The sequence below is a fragment of the Marmota marmota genome, unplaced genomic scaffold (genome assembly GCF_001458135.2).
Source record: "Marmota marmota marmota unplaced genomic scaffold, marMar, whole genome shotgun sequence".
Taxonomy (NCBI): domain Eukaryota; kingdom Metazoa; phylum Chordata; class Mammalia; order Rodentia; family Sciuridae; genus Marmota; species Marmota marmota.
In genome coordinates this window covers 80454181-80479222 of record NW_026000026.1, presented here as the reverse complement: position 1 = coordinate 80479222, position 25042 = coordinate 80454181, and the positions used below count along the sequence as shown (strand labels likewise).

Below are 25042 nucleotides of genomic sequence, written 5' to 3'. Positions count from 1 at the left end.
ATTTGTTAACTCTAGAACTTTCTTAGCTATCCTCTTGATGCCCCAAAAGTTATCCAGGTTTTCAGTAGAGGTACATATGTTTGTGCCCAAGGAATTAACAGGAGCCATCTAGCTCATTAAAATATCCATAGTGCTTTAAACATATAATTATTAGGAAGCTGGAGTATAGGGAAATAAAGAGCATAAAAGGGACATGGATATGCTCTGAGACAGAAGGTATAATAAAGAGAATCCTGTTAATCAGGATCATGTGCCTCTCACTTTCTAGACAGGATGAAAGGGGAGTTTGTTAGATAACTCCTATGGGGGTGTTTGGATCACACCCTGATTTGGATTTTTTTCACTGTTCTTTTTTTTTTTTTTTTTGTAGTTGTAGATGGGCAGAATGCCTTTATTTTGTTTGTTTATTTTTATGTGGTACTGAGGATCAAACCTAGTGCCTCATGCATGCTAGGCAAGCCCTCTACCACTGAGCTACAGCCCCAGTCCCTCACTCTTCTCAATCCAGTCTGTACCGTATAATCAAAATGAAGGCACATTACATTTTCCCTCTACTAAAATGGTTCCATAAATTGCCTTTTTCCATTTGTGCTTGTTCTTCAGAGAAATCAAAGTTTATTCTGAGTTATTTAAAATTACATGAATTTATAATCAGATTTATATTAAAGTTTCTTCCCTATAGAGAAGGCATTCTTTTTTCTTCTTTGCAGGACTAGGGATCAAACCTAGGGCTTGTCAGGCAAGTGCTCTACCACTGAGCCACATCCCCAGCCCTAGAGAAGGCATTCTTAATATTCTTTATAATTCTAGAATATACTCCTGGTAAACCAGACAAATAAAATTTCATTTCTAGAGGGTACACACAGAATCTGTTAATGTTGTGGTGGTGGGTTTTTTTTTAAACCTGCCCCCACCCTGAATGATTTTGTAGATATTTCAGAAACCCACAGGAATTCATTTTTCTTTCTGCAGTTAATTGAAACACATAAAGCAGATTAATCATAGAAAGTATTGCTTCTACAGTGAACAAAACAACAATCATGAAAAAATATTTGTTTATATAGATTTTTAAAGCTTATTTTGGATATTTTTCCTTTCAACAAATTAGTATGAGAATTTAAAAGTATTGTACATATTTTAAATTAACACTTAGAAAAGGGAAACAATGTCTTCTAGCCAAATCCTGTGGTTATATCTCATCCTTAGCTCCTTAATTGCCCTCATCATCTTCTTGTATCAGGATTACAGACACGTTTCCTAATCCTTTCCCTCACCTCCTGCAGTCCCTTTCTGCACATATTGTTAGGTCTGTTGGCATCAAGCCATTTACTTTGCCTAAGTGTTTGTGTTGGCTCTAAAATGTCTACAAAAATGAAAGACCAGATTTTTCAGCTGAGTGTTATTTCCCTAGGTAGTTGACTGCAATTTCCAACTTGGTTGTGCAGCACAATGTGCACCTTGCTGCCTAAACAGGCCATTGTCATCATTCATTTCATACACATCGCTGCTTCTATGCCTTTACTAGAATGCCTTGCCCTGCTCTCTATCAAGCTAGGCCATACATATTCTCCAAGAACTAACTTGAGCCTAGCGTGGTGGTGTAGGCCTATAATCCCAGCTACCCAGAAGGCTAAGCCAAGAGGATTCCAAATTCAAGACCAACCTAAGCAATTTAGCAAGACCCTGTGTCTAGCCACGCATGGTGCACGCCTGTAATCCCAGTGACTCAGGAGGCTGAGGTGGGATCATAAGTTTGAGGGTAGCCTCAGCAGTTTAGTGAGACCCTATCTCAAAAAATAAAAAGCTGAGAAGGGGGCTGGGTTTGTGGCTCAGCAGTAGAGTGCTTGCCTTGCACATATGAAGCACTGGGTTTGATCCTCAGCACCACATAAAATGAAATAAAGGTATTTTGTCCATCTGCAACTAAAAAAGCTGGGGATGTAACTCAGTAGTAAAGTACCCCTCGGTTCAATTTCCAGAACTACCCCTCCCCCAAAAAAAGACTGTCTCAAAGTACCTTGGGTTCAATCTGCTGTGCCACAGGGGAAAAGGAAAAAAAGTAGAATCCTTTTTCTTGAAGACACCAGCACATATTCTATGCTTTTCCCTCATCCCATAGTGGTAGAGATTCATTGTCTCTACCACTCAGTTAAGCACTTAAATGTTTTCTCAATGTTCTGTGACTCTTTGATTAGACTGTAAGTCCCATGAGAGCAGAGACCAGTTAGCCTTTATAATGGTGCCTAACACGGTGCTAGGTACATCTTAGGCATGTCAATAAACCTTGAAGTAGAAATCAATACACATGTAATATGTCAAAGCTACCTTGTTTTTTTAAAGCAGCATTGATTATATAAGAAAATGGCTTGGGAAAAGGGAGTGATGTATTCTATATGAAAGGATTTACAAAATTTTTCTGTATCATCACCTCAAATACAATTCCAATCCAAGTCATAATCTGGTTTTTGATAATGAAGAAGTCTATTATATGGAGTTAAACCTGTGTCTTTCCACCAAAAAAAAAAAAAAAACACTGCAGGATTTTATTTTATTTTCTCTCCCCTCTATTTGTACACAGAGAACTTTCGTTAGAAAGGCCTTATCTAAGTGGATGCTAATCCATAATGATGGGGGGCATGGGATGAGTGGAGGAACTTTGGGTGTGGCAAAGGAGGGGACAAGGGAGTAGAAAAGATGGTGGAATGAGATGGACATCATTATCCTAAGTACACATATGATTGTATGAATGGTGTGGCTCTACTTCATGTACAAACAGAGAAGCGAAAAATTGTGCTCGATTTGTGTACAATGAATCAAAGAGCTTTCTACAGTCATGTTTAACTGATTAGAACTTATTTAAAAAGGCCTTAGATAGAATAGATGTTCAGGACATATGTGCTTAAACTTTTTTCACAAAAAGGAAATCTAGCATTCTTGATTTACTTAACATCATGATATAGATCTAGGAGATGAAAATCATATCCCAGAGTCCTTTGCAGTCTAATTTACATTGGCTAAGGTTTTGATTCTAGTGGATATTAGGGTTTTTGGCTTGGTACTTTGTTTTTTAGATTAAAAGTGGTTGATAGTATCCCTTCTTGGCCTGTTCTCATTAGACCCTCTGTGGCTTCTCCCTGAATCTCTGGTCAAGCTAGCTCCATTTGAGTAACAATTACATTTCTGCCCCGGTTGATTAACCCTCTCCGTAAGCCAGTATGCAAGAACTCAGTACCTACCTCAATTGTGTTGTCATGAGGATTAAAAGATGTGTCTGGGGGCTGAGGATGTGGCTCAAATGGTAGCGCGCTGGCCTAGCATGCGTGAGGCACTGTGTTAGTTTCTCAGCACCACATAAAAACAAAATAAAGATATGTGTCCACCTAGAACTAAAAAATAAATAACAACAAAAAAAGTGTTAAAGACTAAGTGTTCTTTAAATGCTACCTATAGTCATCACTATCTATTCCTATTTGGAACTTAACCATCATATAGAATCAGAGATTGGTTTAATCAATCCTTTCTTCCATTAGCAGTTCTTGGGTTCAGTGTTCCAGATGATAACTCCCAAGAGTTTTCTTTGTAACTCAAGAAGGGCACTTTCATTCAAAAGGAAGAAAATTTAAGATTGCTTTCCTATCATGCATTTTTTCACTTATCATTTAATTTTTCTAAAAAAAAATATATATATATATATATTACAAAAGCACAAATAGGCTCAGATAATTTAGTTCCAAGGTTACAGACCTGTTAAAACTGTTCATGCTGAGGCCTTATTTCTTGGAATTTCAACCACCAGAGGGCACAGGTGGGTGACATAAAGGAAACAGTCAACTGAAGAAACCCTAAGAGCAGCCACTTGTAAATTCTGTGATGTGATAGAGATTGAGAGGGAAGACAAGGAAAAGGGGAAGAGACATAGGATGTGAGACTTGTTCAAGCAACCAACCAGGAACGAACTGCCTAGGACCACAAAATCTACCTCATCACACATCTCTTCACTAGAGACTTTTTCCACTAGAGACTTGATACCACAGACCATGTTGACTCTGGACAGCTAGATATACTCTAGAAATGAGCCAGTGTTATAGGAATAATTATCCACCAAGCATATCCATGTTTGAAATAATAATTTATTGGAATTTATAATGTAGCCATCACTGGCCATAGGAGCTCTAAGAATTCTACCCTCAAGAATTTCAGCGGGGCACAGTGGCACTTGCCTATAGTCCCAGCTACTTGGGAGGCTTCAGGATTTCAAGGATGGTCTGGGCAACTTAGGAGAACCCTGTCTCAAAATAAAAGGAAAGGTCTGAGGATGTAGCTCAGCATTGGAGCATTTGCACTGCATGTGTGAGGCTTTCATTTTAAGCCCTGTTTACAAAACAAACAACAACAAAAGATAGAAGAGGGAAAAAATGAGTAGTAAATGTCATTCTTAGTGAATAAGCATAGACTAAATAGAGAAGTACAGAGATGGAGTCCAAAGGAGCCCCTAAAGGAGAGGAGTTCTGTAGAAATGATGCCAAGAGCAAAGGATACTTGTTAAAAAATATCTAGGAGGAGGAGTAGGGAGTTAGGTTGATGAAGCCAGGAGGCATCTCCTGGCAGAACAGCGTAAAAGACAGGTGTTATTTAGTAAATGGCCTGTTGGGGAAACCTAAGGTCAGTAGTTGGTATGTCAACCAAAGAATGTGTGATAGGACAAGAGGCTAGAGGTGTAAGTAAGGGCAGTTTTAAAGGTCTTGTCAGCTAGAATATTAATCTTTTATTCATCCTGAAAACACAAATAGCAAGGGTCAGGTGTTTGTTTTTAATATAGTAATTAGAGGCTGGATTGCAGAGAAGCAGATAGTTATTTAGGCTGTGGCACTGTCTTGAAGAGAAATAATGAAAATTGAGAGCAAGAACAAGATGTTAGATTTGATAGACACTTACAAGGTAGGTGGATTTGGTGTGGGAGTTAAAGAAAATAGAGAAATTCCCAGGTTTCTAGCTTAAGTAGCTGGGTCATGCCATGATTACAATAGGTTAACAGGGTTAGAGGTATAGCTCAGTGGTATAGCACTTACTTAGCATGTGTAAAGTCCTAGGTTTGGGTCCCAGCACCAAGGAGAAAAAAAAAAAGGTAGGTTAACAGAAGGAAAGACAAGTTTGTTTGGAAGACATGTTGCATGTGAGATAGCTCTAGGCATCCCAGCTGAGCTGTCCGATAACAAGATTTATATATAGATAAGCTGGTTGGCATTCTAGAAAGGTCAGGCTAGAAATCTTTTTCAGCTGCTACTAGCTCAGAAAGTAAGATGAGTGGAGCCATAGATGTGGAAGTTTATAAGCCATCCTTTTTATAGTTATGTGTGCATACCTGCACATGTGAATATTTCTCCAAGAGTCACACTTTCATCAGTCTCAACTGGATCCGAAAAGAACAAATTTAAGCAATGGTTCTAAATGAAGAGGCCATGGATACAAACGTTGAAAGGGCAGATGGGGGAAGCAGAGCTCTCCAGGGTAGCCAAAGAAGATGCTAGAGAATGACTGTGAGTGCATTTGACAGGTCTCAGAATGCCAGTGCTGTCTGCAGACACGGAGAGTACACAAAATGCAGAGTCCAATTCCTTCACTCTGTGAGATGGGAATAAGGTCAAGATCAGAATGCCTCCTGCAAAAGGAGGACTAAAAACCATCCTTAGCCCTGTCCCCACAACCCCACTTCAGAGAGATGAAAAAGGAAAAAAAAAAAAAAAAAAACAATGGTGAGTATCACCCAGAAGAGGCCTCATGGCAGGTACCGGGGAGGGTGGTGGTACAGTCTCCTTCACAATGCACGTTCCAGTTAGGAGTGCCACTCTCAGTTCTCTCACTTAATCATCATGTGTTAGCCTCAGTTTGCTGATAGGGAAAATGTGGACCAAAGATCACCTTTTCAAGTTCAGAAAGAACAATAGTAAAATATTAGTCAGATTTGGGTTTTCTGATTCTAGCATGATACGGAATAGGAGTCAAGAAATATGAGAACTCCAAGTGTCCTCAAGCAAATCTAGTCCTCCTTCCTCTTCACTTATGGAAAACAGAGTCCCCAAAGGAAAAGAATTTGGTTTCTTTATGTTTTATGTCCTTCTATAATGACAGATACTATCGTTATAGTCGGGAAAAATTACTGAGTAAATCATTTTCCAAATATAAACAGACTGTATTATAAAATCCACTGGTGCCTAAATATTTCTTGGCAGATTCCCAACCCCACACAAAAGTAACTAGAGTAATATTTATTATAGTAACAATTTATTAGTATACAAAAGAAATAACACCTCTGGACCTCAATACACATAATCTTACATTAAAAAAAAAAAAAGGCAAACATCCTTCCAGCAGAAAAAGACCTTTCTATTAACCAACTCCCCTCCTTTCCAATAGGCTATAATACATTATTGACTCATCCTTGTCCCATAAGGGGATTAAACAATGACTTATGAGGAATAACATCAAGGCACTCACTTCAATTAAAAATATGTAGTATAAACATATTCCTAAAAGTCATCAGTCTTAATATAATTAAAGGGGGAAAAGACAGTATACTTTTTTTGGAGAATAGACAAGATGGAGTTCATTCACCTGTTAAATTGATATTGTCTTGATTTGCATACAAAAGTTGCAAAGGTAGCCCATTTTGGTATTTTCACATACACATTTCTGAGAAACAGAAGCCATGGCAACATCAGGACTCAAATCATAATTTTCCAATTGATTTGCATTGAAAAGGCAAGAGCTATTTGATTCCAGGTATCTCATTTGAGGGATGGGGTATTGGATAAGGAAGAGAGAACTCCCCAAATAAGTTCATTAAAACTTAAGGTAAAAACCCATTCTAGCACAGACTTACAAACAGCATCTCTAATTTTAAAAAGACATTTGGTGGTGTTCTTCGTGATTCAGTCTTCATAATTCAATATTCTTCTATTTTACACAAAGTTTAAAAAAAAAAAGACATACACACCGAAGAATGTTTAGTGTAATGTTTACTTTCTTAACAATACTTAACATGTTTCCTTTAAAACTGAGTTGCAAATTAAAAATTGTTTATTAGGATAAAAATATTTATAAAAATAAATCTTCCTCACTCCTACATCTAAATTCTCCATTTCTAAGTTACTTATTTTCTTTTTTTAACCTTGAAAATTGGGCTGGGTGGCTGGGGCTGAGCGTTACGGCACTCCTCTCTCATGTCTGAGGCCCTGGGTTCGATCCTCAGCACCACATAAGTAAAATAAAAAGGTATTGTGTCCATCTACAGATATATAGGCTATAACAACAAACCAGCATGTTTGTTATTTTGTCCTATTCCATCTACCTTTTATTATTGTAATTCATGGCAATCTAAAATCTTTCTGCAAAAGTGGGGGAGGGGTGTGGTGGCACAAACCTGTAATCTTAACAGCTAGGGAGGCTAAAGCAGGAAGATCCCAAGTTCAAAGCCAGCCTCAGCAATTTAGTGAGGCCCTAAGCAACTCAGCAAGACCCTGTCTCAAAACAAATAAAAAGGGATAGGGATGTGTGGCATAGTGTTTAAGTGCCACTAGGTTCAATCCCTGGTTACCTTCTCTCCCCACCTCCCCCCCACCACCACCAAAAAGGGGTGAGGAGCAAATTAGTTCAAAGCTTAAGTGCTCTAGTTCCCATTTCATCCTTTTTTTCAGTTTTTAAGCCCAGTTTTAAATAAGGCATCACTAGAATAAAAAACAAGGGGGGGGGGCCACTAAAGAACAGAAAAATTGAGCAAAATCTAATTCCTATCAACTGGATTTTTACCATTTCCCTGTGGAATCTTCCTTTGAATAAACCAGGGGTATCACTGGCTCCTGCTCAACTCTCAGTCAAGCTTCAACTCAACACTCTTCTACAAAGCACATCCCCTAAGGGTCCCAGTGTGTGATTGATTGATTGAGAGAGAATTTTATTATTTATTTATTTTTTTAGTTTTCGGCGGACACAACATCTTTGTTTGTATGTGGTGCTGAGGATCGAACCCAGGCCGCACATATGCCAGGAGCGCGCTACCGATTGAGCCACATTCCCAGCCCCCCAGTGTGTTATTTATTGAGTACCATACTACCAGTACTTGGCCCAGGGTCCCTGACTCCTGGGTAGGTCCTCAAATATACAAGGTAATGTCTACATTAATGTAAAGAGAACCCACAGTCCAACTCTAACAACACATAGAGGAAAACAATTCATTAAGAAGGGTCACAGAACGTGAGTTTATCACTGTAACTTGGAGACTGAATTTAAGTTCCCAAGAAATGCACTTCATCCCTTTTCTTACTTTTAAGATCAGGGCTAAGCCTGACAATATGGTTGTTTTCTTATTTGGTATGGAGGATTGAATCTTGGAGTATTTTACCACTGAGCCATATCCCTAGTCCTTTGTATTTTTGAGACAGGGTCTAAGTTTTCAAGGCTCGCCTTAAATTTGAGATCCTCCTGCCAAAGCCTCCTAACCTGGGATTACTAGATGTGCCACCCACCCAGTTGACAGTGTGTTCTTCAATAACAAATTACTAAGAGAATACCCCTGCACAGAATTATTTTTCTTATTAAAATGTAGCCATTAATATTATAAGTCTAATAATGCACAACAATTCCATACATTTTTAAAGTTCACTGTTTACCATATTATAAATCTAACAATAAATTTTTATAATCAATGTCTCTATCATTTAAAAGCTAAGCCAACTGTCAATCAAAAACACCTTGCCAGGCATAATGGGACACATCTGTAATCCCAGCAAGTCAGCAGCCTGAAGCAGGAAGACTGCAAGTTTAAAGCCAGCCTCAGCAACTTAGTGAGGCCCTAAGCAACTTTTTTTTTTTTCTTTTCTTTTTTGAGAAACCCTCTCAAAAAAAGGGCTGGGGATGTGGCTCAGTAGTTAAGCATCCATAGGTTCAATTCCCAGTACAAACAAACAAACAAACAAAACCCTCCTTTTCTTTTTGTTCTACTTTAAAAAGATCAATTAGACATGTCAATCTTATTACCATATCAGAATCACATAGAATACTGGAGTCACATAGTTTAGAGGGAAGACAGTGCTCTAGAATAGTTCAAACCAGCTCTTTCAGCTTTGGTGAATCTGACTCTTCTCTTCTGAAAACAGAAACCAGTTCTGACCTTGCTCTCAGAGGTGTGCTACCTAATCCTAATCCACTATTGTGTGGAGTTTACCAGGAGTTGGATTCTGTTCAATTGGGTCCCTTCCTTGTCTCCCTTTATAGGTCAGTCTCTTCAGTGATTATTCCCTGCATTGTTTTCCTTGCACATATGTCTATTCCTGCATTGACAGACTCTACCCTTCTGTTGTAACAAATTTTAAAAATCAGGTTATAAGAGTTTTAACTATCCAAATTGTATGCACAGTCTATAGTTCAATGAAATGATAACCATTTAGATAGAGATTATATATTTATCAATAAGTAACAAGAAAATGCTTCACTTAGACTCTCACATTTAGAATAAGCAAAATAATTTTGTATCAAAGCAATTTTAAAAATATCAAAAAGCAGCCAGGATGGCAGTAAAAACTGTCTTTAAAATAAAAAGGGCTGGGGATGTAGGTCAGCGATAGAACCCCCGGGTTCAATCCCCAGTACAAAACAAAACAAAACACACACACACACACACACACACACTAGTTTTTGGTTGTAGTGACGATGGCAAATTAGCCTTTGGTTCCAAAGAGATGTTAAAAATTTTTAAGTTTACGTAGACCTCAAGTCCAAGTAAAGAATGAAACAACTCCAGTGAAATCTTAAAATATCCTTATAATTGCCTACTAAAAGCAGAATCTCTTGTTTACTCTTATTTATCTTGGTAGGACAGGTGCAAATCAGAACATTATTCAAGAATAATGCTCACTGCTTATTTAAAGATCCCAAACTGTTCATATCCACATTGGTAAAAGTTTAGGCAATGCACAAACAATGTCATTCATCCTAAGAAATTTTCCAAATTCTGACCAAAATGAAATTCTTTGGCTATGCTGGTACTGGATTATAGAGTTGTTGTAAACATGTACTCATTACTCTGTCAGAGTGTTTGACATCTATAATATTCTCAATTCAAACCTGGCTTGGGGAAGGGACAAGAAGGGACAAAAAGCAATTGACCAAGACACGGGTTTTGACAATTATTATTCATAAGGCTGGATAGAAAGGGCAAACATCAGGGAGCAAAAGTTCTAAAAGGATGTCAAAATTCAGAACATTACATCTAATCATAACATTAATCACCTAGAAGATAGAAATCTAGACTTTGTACTCAGAAACTGCTCTGTCAAGATAATGGAAAGGTATTTTTCCATGTAAACAAACGGGAGAGTCCTATAATAGACAAGCAACACTGGCAGTTTATGGAGCAAACAGAAATACCAAAAAAAAAAAAAGAAAGAAAATATATATATGTATGTGTCAAGTAAGTACAAATATAGTATGTTTAAAAGCATCCCACCTCAATAGGAGCCCTGTATATAAGGCTTGATTCTTATAATATCTAAAATTATTTAGAACATAGAAGCAGGCTAAAAAAATTATTTTGCACTTCTTTTAAAAGACTTGGCTAAATGTTTAAATCTCACATAAATTAATCCCCTATTCCTAACTTGGAGAACCTGCTTTTTTCTTGCCTTTGAAGGTCCAGATATAGAATTATAAGCTTTCAATGTCAGATATTCTTGATTTTCTAAAGAAACCATTTCTCAACTCGCAACTTGTGGCCAATGATCAGAAACAATACATCCATACTTGGGTTTTTACAAATGTGCTTCTAAATTATTTTGTGTAATAGTTTTAGGCGACTTGAGTTAAAAGCTGTCACTGTCATCAATATTTACTGTACATCAACAGACATCTATGGCAGTAAGCACCAGCACTGTTTTCACTAAAACATATACAAATTAATTATTGATGTCCTTTTGGAAGCACTCTTGCCACTCTTGTGCATTCTTTTCCAGAGCAGCAGCTTATATTTAAGAAAGACTATCTAGTCCCCAGCAGACCCTTGCTAAAATGATATGAGGGGGGAGGGATATAAAATTTACTGCCAAATAAACTAATTCTTAAGGGAAACTGTCAGCCATTCTTTTTTGCCATCTGTCCTTGACGGTCTGCCCAAAGCTCATTTAAAATACTGTAAGGCCAGGCATGGTGGTGTATGCCTATAATCCCAGTGACTCAGGAGGCTGAGGCAGAAAGATCACAAGTTCCAGGCCAGCCTTAGCAACACAGTGAGACCCTGTATCCAAAAAGAAAAGAGAAAAAAAAAAAGAGCTGGGAATGTGGCTCAGTCATTAAGAACTCTTAGATTCAGTCGCCAGTAGCAAATTAAAATACTTTAGAAAAGGCAAAATCAGCTCCTGCTTTATCTGACACGACTGAAACTGATATTCAGAAATGCCAGCTTAGGACAGATTCCATGGGAAAACACACTAGGATAACTTAATGCTGAAACAGAGCTTAATGGTAGATAAATGGTCAGATAAAGACCACAGAAAAGAGAATTCCCAATGCAGAACATTTCTAATTTTGACAAACTCTTTGCTGAACTACTGACCTTAAACAAAAAGCTATGACTAAAACATTAAATATATTACCAAGGTTATTCTGTAAAATGTTAGTATGTCACAAACCTGCTGGCCATCAGACTCCTAATGAGACTGTGCCTACAGTTCCCTGCCTTAAGGATAGGACTGGTTCTCTCCTACTGAAATCCAGAGATCCTACTGCTATCTGGGGAACAAAGACTGGGAATAGAGAAGCACAAGAACGAGCTTGTCTAGTTAGGACCTCATGCTTCACAAGCCCCTTATGCTGCTCGTTCAAGGGCAGGTTCAACACTCTCCCTGACTTCTTCTCCTTCCTGTCTACAGAGCCATGCAAAGGCACAAATATTTCTAATGCAAATCCCAACTTCACTCCTTTTCTGCCTGGAGGAGAAAGTGTCCAAATGTATAGCCCCTAAAACAAGGTGGTAATAGTCTTGGGACTACTGTACTCTTTAATTCAGTAGATATTTATTGCATCCCCCAAATACTTCATATCTGTATGAAAGCTTGAAACTACAACATTTTCTTCTTTTTAACTTTGCCCAACAATAAGCTCTGCTGCATTTGAGAATATACAAAGGCCATAAACTTCAAAGGAAGAATAATTTCAAGTGTGCAACTTGAAATTATTGGAAAATGTTGCACACTTAAAATCTTAACCTATTGGCTTGACATTCTTCCTTTCAACTACTTTCTCAATCACCGGACAGACTCAGACCATTGAGAACACATATTCCTTTCTGCTTTTGAGATTCTACTGCAAAAGCCACTGCTTCGTACACACTATAGAAAAGAAGGTTTTCTTCTTCCTTTTTGGAATATTCTCCTCTGGCCAAAGAATCCCTCACAGAAGGATTGCACTGAGCCAGCAGAACTTGGATACCAATGGCTTCATAATCTCTGCGAACTTCCTTCAGTGTATGGATCCCTGCTGTATCTAAAAATTGTATTGTACTGCAGTCAATCACTATAGTATGCAGCTCCAAAGGATCATGGGAAAGTTGCATTGAAACTTCATCCTGGATTCCACTGAGAGTCACCGTTTCCTCTTTGAGCTTTATCTTTGCTGCCTTCTTCTGAGCTGCCTTTACCAAGACTGGGTTTAGAGTTTTTTTGTATAAAGCAGATCTGAAGCATTCTTTGTTTATGTAGTACAGCGGAGCTACAAAGCGGAAAATCTTAATGCCTGGCTTAGTCTGAAGGTTCTTGTAAGCAGATATGGATTCAAAGATTTCAGTCTCTTCCACCAAACCAAGCAATGAAATCTTTGGCTTCTGGGTGCGGAGGATGACACAAAACATAGAAAAACAAACTCCAACAAGCAGGCCTATTTCAGTGCTTATCAATGCAGAGGATAGCATAGTAACAAACCATATAACTGTATCCATTCTGCTAACCCTCCACATCTTGGGCACATCTCTAAATTTACAAAGGGCTCCCCGAAGATTTACAATAGTGATCACACCAAGGACACATTTCTGAAGGGAATAGAATAAAGGTGCAATTATCAGTAAAACCAACAAAAGAACAAGGGCTGTCACCACAGCAGAAAGCTGAGTTTGGCAACCTGTTGATTCTTTAACCAATGTCTTTGCAAGAGCAGCGCTAGTAGTAATGCAGTGGAAGAAGGAAGGGATAATATTGCAAAAGCCAATGGCATACATTTCCTGATTTGCTCTGACCGTGTAACCATGTTTCTTGGCAAACATCTCAGAAAGTGATACAGTTATAGCAAAACCAATGATAGAAATAGCTATTGCATCTACTGCCACACTAGGAATTAGGCTCCAATCTGGTGCTTGGGGTGGCATAAACCCAGTGGGAATATGTCCAGCTATACTAGAATTGTAATTCTCATTTAGTTTTCCATAATGAGAGGCTAAAGTGGCCGCCACGACAACAATTAGTTCGGTAGGAATTGGTGCCTTGAGTTTGGACTTGAAGCGCTCATTGAGTTCTTTGGTTGGCAGAAGGACCAAAAGGCACAAAAGGCTGGTGATGAGATCACAGAGATTGGTCTTATGGATGTTTCTGAAGATATGAATCCAGGTAGTGATAAATGAGCCCACGCCACTACTCCGAGGAAGGCTGAGCCCAAGAAGATATTTGGCCTGAGATGTAAGAATAGTGAAGGAGGCACCAGTGACAAATCCACTCAGCAAGGCATCGGAGAGGTAGACAGAAACGAAGCCCACTTGAAAGAAGCCCATTGCAACCTGGAATAGATGATATATAAGTGTTAAATGGAAACAGAAAAGTGCTTCTCAATTTTCTATTACACTACATTTCTAGCATGGAAACAAACCATCAGAGCATCACAGAAGGTCAGAAATTGAATGAAGGCAATCATGCATCAATCTTTTCATATTACAAGGAGAGGGAACTTGCCCAAGGTCACACTGTCACTCATTAGTCCAAGTGAAGGAGCAACTTTGGATATCTATCTTCCCATACAATGTTTCTTAAACTTGAATAAGGTTCATACTTCTTTTCAAAAGGACATTCTCAAGGGTCCACAAGAAAACATACAAACTCAAATTGGAAAAATTCCTCCAATTTAAGAAACCACTTATTTTTCATTAAGTCATAATCATTACTTTAAAAGTGGAGCTATAACTGGTTAAAAAAAATCACATCAAAATAGAATCACACTTTAAAAATTACCGTAGAACTCTTTAATCTAACTTCTGTAAAACTTGTTCTCCATTAAGTATGTATATACTTATACCACACTGCCACCAATATTAATAATAATCTTGTATTTTCACAGTTAACACCTTTTTATTTCTTCCTCTTCCCAGCTCCTCAGAATTCTATCACAACTTTCTAATTCTTGGTGAGACATACTAAAACCAAAGAAAAAGCAGACTCTAAAGAGTATTACTCATCTGTACCTCACCTTCCTTTCCCTATCTCATCCAAACACCAAATTAAGTGAGCCAATCTTCCCCTTTGCCCACTGGTTCCAAACACCTGCATTAGAGAAGAGGTTTAATGTCAGTGCTGACTTATGGATGCTAACAGGCAGGGCATAATGATAACAGCAAATTAGTGGCTACTATGGGAGACCCAAGAATAATTTAATTTTTAATCCTTTCTCCTGGCTGCTATATAGTAGCCCTCAATTTATCCCTTCCTTCCCCAATAACCATGGAGAACTACTGCATTTTAAAATTTTATATTTTTTTGGCACTGATGACTGAACTCGGGTACTTTACCACTGAGCTACATTCCCAGCCCTTTTTATTTTTTGAGACAAGATCTTGCTTAGTTGTTGAGGGTACTGCTAAATTGCCAAGACTGGTCTTAAACTTATGATCCTCTTGTCCCAACCTCCCTGAGTTGCTGGTATTATAAGCATGCACTACCATACCCAGCAAACTGTTTTTATTAAGAGTCCACTCACCAGAGCAGCAACTCTAAAGGAAGGTAGAAGAATCTATAATTTGAAATATTCCTAATCCACACTTCTCCCTATCCCCATTCTTTTTATCAATTTTTTTTTTTTTTTTGGTTCTAAGAATTGAACCCAGGGGCACTTGGCCACTGAGCCACATCCCCAGCCCTATTTTGTATTGACAGGGTCTCACTGAGTTGCTTAGCACCTTGCTCTTGCCGAGGCTGACTTTGACCTCAAAATCCTCCTGCCTCAGCCTTCCAAGCCACTGGGATTACAGATGTCCACCACCACGCCCAGCATTTTGTTATATTATGCTCACTATCTGAGATTTCATGTAGTGATTACTTTTGCCAGAAATGACCCATTCTTCCACTGTTTCTTACCTGATAAACTCCAGCCATAAAGGTTACAGTGCTGCCAACTTTAATTGCATAGCAACTTTTATCACATACCCTGTCTAATGTCTGGTTTACTAGTGTGCTCCTATTTAAAATAATTTCTAAAGAAGGAGCAATATCAGAGCCAGCTTTGTGTACTTCTCGGTCAACTACCTCACCAATCATAAGGCACAGTACACCAAAAATGCCCACAGAGATGTGATGGGAGGTACCAAATATGAAATAAATGATGCTGGCAAAAAAAGATGTATACAGTCCATAAATAGGTTCTTGGCCAGCCAAAAGGGAATAAGCAATGGACTGGGGCACCAATAAGATGCCCACAATCAAGCCAGACATCACATCTCCTAGAATGTTCTTCTTTAGATCATATTTTGGGAGCCATCGCAAAACAGGAAGGAAATCAAAAATCATATTTTTAACTTTGGTTGGGCTACACTGGCAACTCTTCTGTAGCTTTTTGATGACAAACTGCTTGATGTTAGTATATGATTTCTCCTGAGGCTCCATATGGATCCTAGGATAAGAACTGCGTCGATCATTGGTCTCAAATTGCTTCAAGTCAGTACTTGATTCCTTTTGAGGCTTCAGAAGGACACCGGATGGAAGACTGTCATTTCCTTCAGCTGAGTCCCTGGGTGAAAGGTCATGTTGCTCTTTACTTTCCAAAGACATTTCCGGAGACAAATGGTTCCGCTTCCTACCCCAGAGAAAATATCAGTGTTAACCGATAAAGTAGTTCTCAGTATTCAGGTATATTAACAATCCTACTTGTCACACACATGGAAGTTAAGAGGACTTCAGTTTGGGGATACATATCTTATGCCTTCTTTTCTTCATCAAGCCTTGTTTATCTTAGAGGAAAAAAGACAAGCACCAGACCACAAACAGCTAGGTCAAAGCAAACAATTGGTTGATACAGGACACCCCAAGAGTATAAAGCACTAAGGATTATTTTCCATATTTGCCTGTCTACCCCTGCAGTTTTTTCTTCAGACAAGTTACTGGGGCACTCTGTCTTCTTTCTATATACAATAATGGTCTGCTTCCCAGGCATACCACAAAATAGGATCTAGTCTCAAATCTTCACTCTTCTCTACCCATCCTTGAAAAAGTGGTGGAGCACTTGCCTAGCATGTGTGAGGCAGTGGGTTCAATTCTCAGCGCCACATATAAATAAATAAAATAAAGGTATTGTGTCCATCTAAAACTAAACAAAAAATAAAAATAAAAAAGATGGCTCTTTGTGTATGTATATGTTCATTTTTAAACGACCCACTAATTGTTGAGAATAGAAGATAAAGTATGTGACGGAGTATAGATAAGTGTTTTGGGCAATAAAAAGAAACTACAGCAGAATGCATCTGAATCTTCAAATAGCACTCCTTTACTTAGATAGGGAAGAGAAGCTGATAAGAGAATGTTGAAACTTAACAAATATCAAGTGCATGGGGAGGGTTGATAGGGCACGTGACTAATATATGCTATAGAAGGTTTTGGTCCATTCTACTGAGTTCTAGTTTGGAGTTATCTGCCTTATGGCAGAGCCCATATTCATGCAAAGAGAGACCCACTTGACTACTATGAGTACACACAATAAAACATAGGCTATCTAGAGATGAAAATGTTGCCTTGAACTTCCACATCTCTAGGTCCTACCAAAACTATAGAACTAGTGCCATAAATCTACTACTAGGAACTACAGGAAAATAAAGGAGATAAAAATAACAAAAAAGAGAAGGGACAACAAAAATCTTAGGAGTAAAAGAGGAGGAACAAGAATCATGCTCTCAAAGGAGTCCAGTGAACACTTTTTAGCAAATACTTCACAAATTAGTGACTTTCCATAAGCTATGTGCTTAGCTTAGAATATCCATCCATCTCTCTGCTTGTCAAGACCTTAATCATTTTTGAAAACCCAGTTAAAATGCTACCTTTGCTACAAAGCACTACCCAATTTCCCCTAATCCAAATGAATCACTGTGTCTTCTGTGTTCCACAACACTTTGCATCTGCATTATAGTAGTAACCACACTCTGTATTAGTTAAGTAAGTGTCTCCTGGAGAAAAGACATCTTGTTCATCAGTACAGTCATCACTAAACACAATATAATAACTCTGAGATAGCAGGTTCACAGAATATTTGAATAAATTTAAGAACAAATAAGCAAACAAATTTGTGACTATGAATATATAGAGTCAAGACAGATGGACGACTCAGGAAATTTTCTATTTTCTTTTTTCCCCCCAGTCCTGGGGATTAAACCCAGGGACACTTTACCATTGAGCTACATCCCCAGCCCTTTTTATTTTTTTTTAATTTTGAGACAGGTTCTCACTAAGTTGCTGAGGGCCTCTCTTAATTGCTGAAGCTGGCCTGGAACTTGTTGATTCTCCTGCCTCAAGCCTCCCAAATCACTGGGATCATAGGTATGTACCACTACAATTGGCCAATTTTCTGTTTTATAACTGACAGAAAAACAAATCTTTGTGAGGTATAAACCTAAGTGCCACATTCCAAGATCCCATGGCCTATTCACCAATACAAGATATATAAAATTTTATTTTATTTAGGTTGAAGAGTAAAATAACAGTTATTTTGATGGTCTTGTGAAGCAGAAAAGGAAAAAAAGGATAGATGCAAATGGCTACTGACCCTAAGCAGATAATCAGGTTGATGGATAGACACAGTAGCTCTTCGTTCCTCAATGTAAACAGTCTGTAATTATCTTCTCACTTCCAGCTTTCTTAAGCAGCTTGAATGCACTTCTTACCTCCTAGTTTGGAGCAGCTCTTGTTGATTTCTGGGTCAAAAGTCTTTGACAAACCTAAAAAACAAAAAGAAACATAAAGCAAAACTAAACAAATCTGGGTCTTTGCCTTCTATGGAGCTGTTGAAAAGAATAAAAGAAAAAATACTTGAAAAGTATAAGAGAAGGCTGGGTACAGTGGCACATGCCTATAATTCCAGTGACTCAGGAAGCTGAGGCAGAGGAATCACAAGTTCAAAGCCCACCTCAGCAAGGCCCTAAGCACCTTAGTGAGACCACCTCAAAATAAAAAATAAAAAGGATTGGAGATGTGGCTCAGTGGTTAAGCACCCCCGGGTTCAATCCCCAGTACCACAAAAAAGCAACAACAACAAAAATTATGAGAGAATTGTAAATTAAGAAAGAATCAAATAAAAAAAGAATCAAATAGAAATGCTGTAAAAACTATAATAGAGGCAAAGAATCAATGAACTCAGGTCAACAGAAATTAACTAATGCAAATCAGCTAAATGCTGTTTTGCTGTTTGGTATTCAAACAGTAACAAAACCAGAAACCTAATACCAAAATAACAGAACATCCAAGATATGTGAGACATCAAGCTAACTAACATGTGCATAATTAAAATCTATAAAGGAGGAGAGAATGGGAGAAGAAATGTGTGAAGACATAATGGCCAAGAGTTTTCCAAAATTAATGAGACACAACTACAGATCCAAGAATCTGAGAGAATGCCAGGAAGGATACACATAAAATTAAAACAAAACCCTGTACCTATACATATCACATTCAAGCTGCTAAAAACAAAATATAAAGAGAAAATAAACAAACGAAAGAAAAAGCCACACTCTTTACACAGGGACAAAGGTAAGAATTACAGCATCTTTCTTTTTAGAAATTATGGAGGCCACAAGACAATGGAGTTATATCTTCACCAGTGAAGTCTACACGCAGAAAAAAAATCTTTTAAAAGATGAAGAAGAAATAAAAACTCTCTCAGATAAACACTGAATTTATTACCAGCAGGTCAGTTAGTTTGCGTTTGTGCACTATGTTGCCTCTGCACCCATCCTCCCTCATAAGTTACAGAGAGATTCTTTAGGCAAAAGAATATACCAGACAAATTTAGGTCAACACATCAAAGAAATAAAGGTTCAGGAAATGGCACAAATGAAGATAAAATATACTTAACTTTTTCAGTTTAAAAAATCTTCAATTTCTCTAAAAGATAACTGTCTAAACCAAACGCTTGAATGTCTTATTTATGCATATAAAAAATAAATGTGTGACAATAATAGCAAAAAGAATGGGACTTGGAATGGGGAATTACAAGGTCTATCTGTAAAGTAATATAATAGTAAAATGATTAAAAAGGCCAATTTTATGTTACATATATTTTACCATACACACATACGCAAAAGCCAAAAGGGACAAAATTCTAAGACTCTTATGCCATATATGAAAAGATAAAAGACCATGAAATGCAATCCTCATATTCTGTAGATAATAATAAGGGGTTCAGAATAGTGAAATCATTTAAAGCAGAGCTGGAACTACAACTCAAGTATCCTGACCCCTTAACCTTTTTCCTCTAATAGATTATCAGTCTCCTTATATGTGTACAAATCATCAAATATTACAAGAAAACTAGTGTCAACTCCAAAGTAATCTAGAGATCTAAAGTTTATTGAAAATTGTTAAATCTTAACTCAATACTAAGGTAAACAAGTCATCTACCAAAATAAGCATCGCTTCTTAGATGGAAAAATCTAAAATAGCTTGGAATAGGTAATGTATAATTTGGAAATAATTTTCCAGTACTCCCAGCACTTACAAGCAGCAGGATGATAGCCCTAATACTAGCCTCTCTGATTTGGACACACTCTGTAGGTACATTCTGCCTTCTGACTGCTTATTTTGAAGCTTCTTAAAAATCTTAAGAAAAGTTGAAAGAACAAGACATGAAACACCTGTATACTCACAATTCACCTACTTAACTGACAATTGTTCTTTTGCACCCTTTGTCCTTACAGAGTCTTGTTCTTCTGAACAACTTGAAAGCTGCAGACATACTTTGCCTTAAACACTTCATTGACCCTACATTTTGTAACCCTATGCTATCTGCCTCTTCTTCAAAAGAAGAAATCATTAACATAAGATGTCTACCTCTTGGATATACTCTTCAAAAATCTGCAAGGGCTCCCTGCCTCTTAACAGTCTAATAAAACCTTAGTACAGTCTCCTAAGTAGAACAAGACTGCAACTGCCTCTCTTGCTTTCTTCCATTCACTAGTGTTCCAATCACCAATCCATAAAACTATTAGGCAGTCTGCTCCTTTGCTCATGCTATGCCTTCAGTCTGGGATGCCTTTTTCTTTTTTTCTTTCTTTCTTTCTTTTTTTTTTTTGTGGTGGTGGTGCTGGGGAATGAACATAGGCCCTCATACATGCTATGCTCATGCTGAACTACACTCTCAGCCCCTTTCTATCTTGGTTCTTTTTCTAATCCTAGAAGGCCCACCTCACAGGGAGACTTAAACTTCTTAGGCTAATCTTCCTTGACACATTACATAAAATGATTTAGCACTTAAGCAAACATGTCTCTCAAATTACAGCACATTGATAGGCAGGCATCAAGTCATCCTTGTCTCTTAGAACCCAGCACTTAACGCCTCACACTTGCATTCACGTTAACGGAAATAAACATTTATGTTTCTTTACTTGAAACAACTTTTGTTTACTGAGGATTGAACCCAGGGCTTTCTGCATACTAGGCAAGTATTCTACCACTGAGCTGCATACCCCTGCCCTTTTTATTTGATTTTGAGACAGGGTCTTGCTAAGTTTCCTAAGGTGACCTCAAACTTGTGATTCTCTTATCTCAGTCTCCCCAAATAGCTAGAATTACACCTATGTGAAACAGCTGAATGCAGCCAATACAACTAAGTATCAAGTAAATACAATGAAGACAATAAAACTTGTTTTCCAGGTATCACAATTACCAATGTTCATTTATGTCTATGATACAAAATAATCAATATGAAGCATTTATCAGTAGTGTAAACATCATGACATATTATATCTGATATTAAGCACAATCGAAGACAAAATAATAAAATATCCAAGAGGAAAATAATATAAAACCACCATCACATAAATAGTTCCTTGTGCAGTAATTCACAGCTTTCAAGATTACATACACATCTTCTACTTGCCTCCTCAATAAACTTAAGGACACAACAGAAATTCCCATTTTCCAGTATGAGACAAATCAAGTTTAGTCACTTGCTCTATTAGTAACATCAAATTCTCAAATCTCATCCTCCAATTTCCAAGTTTAGCTTTTTCTATAAAACAACACTGTCTCCCCCAATTTGTTTCCTTGTTAAAAGGTTTTAGTTCAAACTATTAGTCTGTAGACAAGTACTCAACTCAGGATTTCTGAGTATATTAGTAATTTTAATAAGTGAAGATAACACACTACTTAAGCAGGTTTGGTTAAAAAAAAAAAGTCCAAGACTAAAATTACTTTTATGTTTCATACTACATTCATACTTGGTAACATTTTCTTTTTTTCCCCTATTAGAAGCAAAAACATAAATTTACTCCAGTATTACATTTTGGCCAGAATAACTGTCATCCAAGACAAAAGTCAAACAAAGCAAATAAGCCCTTGCCTCCTCCATACCTTTTTTCTTCTCTAATGGAAGTGCTCTTCTCCAGTTATATTCATGGCTTGCTGCCTGTTTTCTCAAAGGATACCTTATCAATTAGTTCCTTCTTAGACACAATAGAAAATGGCACCACTGCCATCTGGGTCTATCTCTGCTTTGTACTCTCATCCCCTTTGCCTAATTTTTTTTTTTTTTTTAAGTCTATGGCCCTGTCAGTTTTTAAACTGTCTTTCAGGCGGGGGCAGGTAGGGGTAGTTCAGGGGCAGGGGGCTTGCATAGCATCCAAAGGCTCAGGGTAAAATCCACAGCACCATTAAATAAATAATTGTGTTTCTTTCCCATGAAGGCAGTGACTTACTCTATTTTGTTTGAAGTTGTATCCTGAGTGCTCTGTTATGTGGCATCTAATAAGTGCTTGTTGATGGTTGATAGTTTAACAGCTATTCAGGAAGAAAATGGAAGTTATTTTCCCCATTCGTACTAACTCACCAACTCTGACCCTTCCACCCCCACATACCAAAACAAAACTTTTTAAAATATTTTTTTAGTTGTAGATGGACACAATACCTTTATTTTGTTTATTAAGGTTATTTATGTAGTGTTGGCAATCTAACCAAGTGCCCCACACATGATAGGCAAGTACTCAACCACTGAGCCACAACCCCAGCCCCCCCAAAACCAAACTTTTATCAAGAAATTATAGTTTGGCAAACATCTGCCTGGGGTTTATGCTCACTAAACATGTTGTGTTGATTCTCAAAGTCTACCTCTAGTAAATACCTCTGGAGATCCCCCAAACTCTGAATTTGTTCATTTCTAGATCCTCCCCTAGGAGGCAGCACACTGAAGTACTGGTACAATGATTTTCAAATAGAGATCAAAATGCAGATTCTTAGGCCTGCCCCTAAAAATCCAAGTATGGAATCTAAGTCTCTGCACTGTGGATAATAATGAGCTTTAGGGCCACATATGGAGAATCACTAGTTGTATTCTAGAAGTCAGACCAAATCTCTATTTAGATCCTAGCTACACTGTTCAAAGTTGTTCAGGGCTGGGTGAAACCTTCTACTTAGCATCAATTTGTGACCTACAAAATGGAGATAATATTACCTAACTTGCAGGATTAGGTAACACAAGTAAACTACCTAAGCATATAACAATTATTTAATAAACAACAGCTATAAGTCTCTCTCACAATCTTTGAGATTCCTTCAGGAAAAAAAAAATTGGACTCATTTCTTTTTTTTAAATATTTATCTAGTTGTAGGTGGACACAATATCTTTATTTATTCATTTTTATGGGTGCTGAGGACTGAACCCAGGGCCTCACACGTACAAGGCAGGTGCTCTACCACTAAGCTACAGCTCCAGGCCGGACTCATTTCTTTCCAACAGCGCTGATCCTCCATTTCCTATTGATCCAACTTTCAAAAACAAGAATTTCTGCTTAACCCAATCCTATAAATCACATTAGCTCTAGATTTCACATAAAGCCATGATGTGAAGCTAGGGGTGGGTATGGAGCAATGGCAAGAGGCCCTGGGTGCAATCTCCAGCCACTCTCTTCCCCAGCCTCCGCAGGAAAAAAAAGGGGGGGAATATAGGGGTGAAAATACTAATAGGTACCAGAAAGGAGTGCAAGTTTTGGATGCTTCTAACTCATGGTGGGCCCCAATCTGTGCAAGAAAAAGGGCCCTGCCAGATATTTACAAGCTGAGTACCAGCCCTAGCTCTGCAATTATAGTTAAGGCCCTGGACCACAAGTCTTCTCAGTGTCCTCACCTAACCACTGAAAGAATTCCAACTTCAGTGTATGAGTATTAAAGAAGTACAAGTCCATACCCTTCTATGACTCAGAAGCAAAAATAAATAAATCTATTGCTTTGAGGGAGAAAAAAAGGAAAGGAAGTCAAGGAAGGAAGCGTAAGTCCTAACTTTGTATCTAACCAGGTGTCTGATTTTAATACCCAAGATAACCAAGTATTCTCTTCAGGCCCGTTTCCCCATCTGCCCAAGGTGGGGCGGCTCCTACCACCTCGGTGCAGCTCCCCAGGTCTCAGGGTGCCAATCGCCTCAGCAAGGAACAGCAGCTCCGCGTCTGCGAGGTGCGAGGGGTGTAGGATGAAAAATGGGCAGTCATGGGCCGCAGGAGCTAGCCGCCTCATGAGATTGAGGCTCTGCTCCGGCCACCGCCGATTAAGGGAATAACCCGGACTCACGCCCACTTCTCCCCGCCCGACCACTACGCTCACGGAGAAGCTAGGTCATGGCTTCCTCCCACCACTCTTGGGACCAAGGCCAGTCTGAACCTAAAAGGTGCCCGCAGATCGCGTAGCGGCCGCCCCGACCCCTCCCCTTTGCTCACCTCTGGGGTCCGGACAGCAGCACGCAATGAGGCCCCGCGGCGCCTCCTCCGCCGTGGCCGGGCTGAGCGGACACCTCAGCGCCGGCAGAGGCTGTCCGGCCCAGCGCTGGCCTCTTTTTAAACGGCCCGTCCCCTTCCCCGCCCATTGCCCGGCCCCCGGAGGAGGCAGAGGACCAGCCAAGCGAGACCCAGGGAGCGCAGCGAAGACGCACCGGCCAAAGGTGGTGCGGAACGTACTCCGGTTGCTGAAGCCCGGGACTAAGGTGGTCACGTGGTTCTGAGGCGAGCGAAGCTGCTGTCAGCCAATGACTGGGCCCGGGCCGGCGAGGGTTCCGCCCCCTATCTGTTTTCCTCCTCTCGATTGGCTGTCCTGGCAGAAGGGGCCACGCGGCCGAAATCCTTCGGCAGTTCCTCCGGCCCAGAGATGAGTGATTCAACCGCCAAGTGGGCAACCTATCGGTTCTCAGCCGTGACCCGCAGAGTGTAGGGAAGATGAAATGTCAGGATCGATAAGCGGAAGCGCTCTGCGCGGAGCTTTAGAGAGCTCTGAGATTGTGAGCTGCCTCATCTTCATCCAAGACTTTTTAGGGCTCCTTTTGCGCCACCCGCAAAGGGGAAATTGAAGCCCTGAATGGGAAAAGGCGGCTAGAAAGTTAAGGCACTTGCCCCATTTGAACTTATTCTCCACCAAAGATCCCAATAACTAGAAGGCCCTTTTTAAAAACGTAAAACAAAAAGTGTAAAAGTATGAAATGTAATTCCAGCCCTTGTTTAAAACCTTCCGTGGCTTCCCATGGCCTTTATAGAGCTCTCGCTCCCTGTGTCCTCTGCACTTTCCTCACT

At 38.9% G+C, this 25042-nt stretch overlaps 1 protein-coding gene across 3 annotated transcripts; it reads right to left on the bottom strand.

The window, feature by feature from the left end:
• Positions 1-6265: 6265 nt before the first annotated feature.
• Slc26a2 (solute carrier family 26 member 2) lies at positions 6266-24524 on the bottom strand. 3 transcript variants are annotated; one of them, XM_048811789.1, is made up of 4 exons: positions 24412-24524; positions 18049-18220; positions 15378-16092; positions 6266-13810 (listed from the first exon to the last, which is right to left on the bottom strand). In XM_048811789.1, the coding sequence occupies exons 3-4, from the start codon at positions 16065-16067 to the stop codon at positions 12290-12292; spliced, it is 2211 nt and encodes a 736-aa protein (XP_048667746.1). In that variant the 5' UTR covers positions 16068-16092; positions 18049-18220; positions 24412-24524; the 3' UTR covers positions 6266-12289. The 3 variants fall into 3 exon arrangements, with proteins under 3 accessions (XP_048667746.1, XP_015341587.1, XP_048667745.1); XM_015486101.2 differs by lacking the exon at positions 24412-24524 and adding an exon at positions 24200-24398; XM_048811788.1 differs by lacking the exon at positions 24412-24524 and adding an exon at positions 22193-22418.
• Positions 24525-25042: the final 518 nt, after the last annotated feature.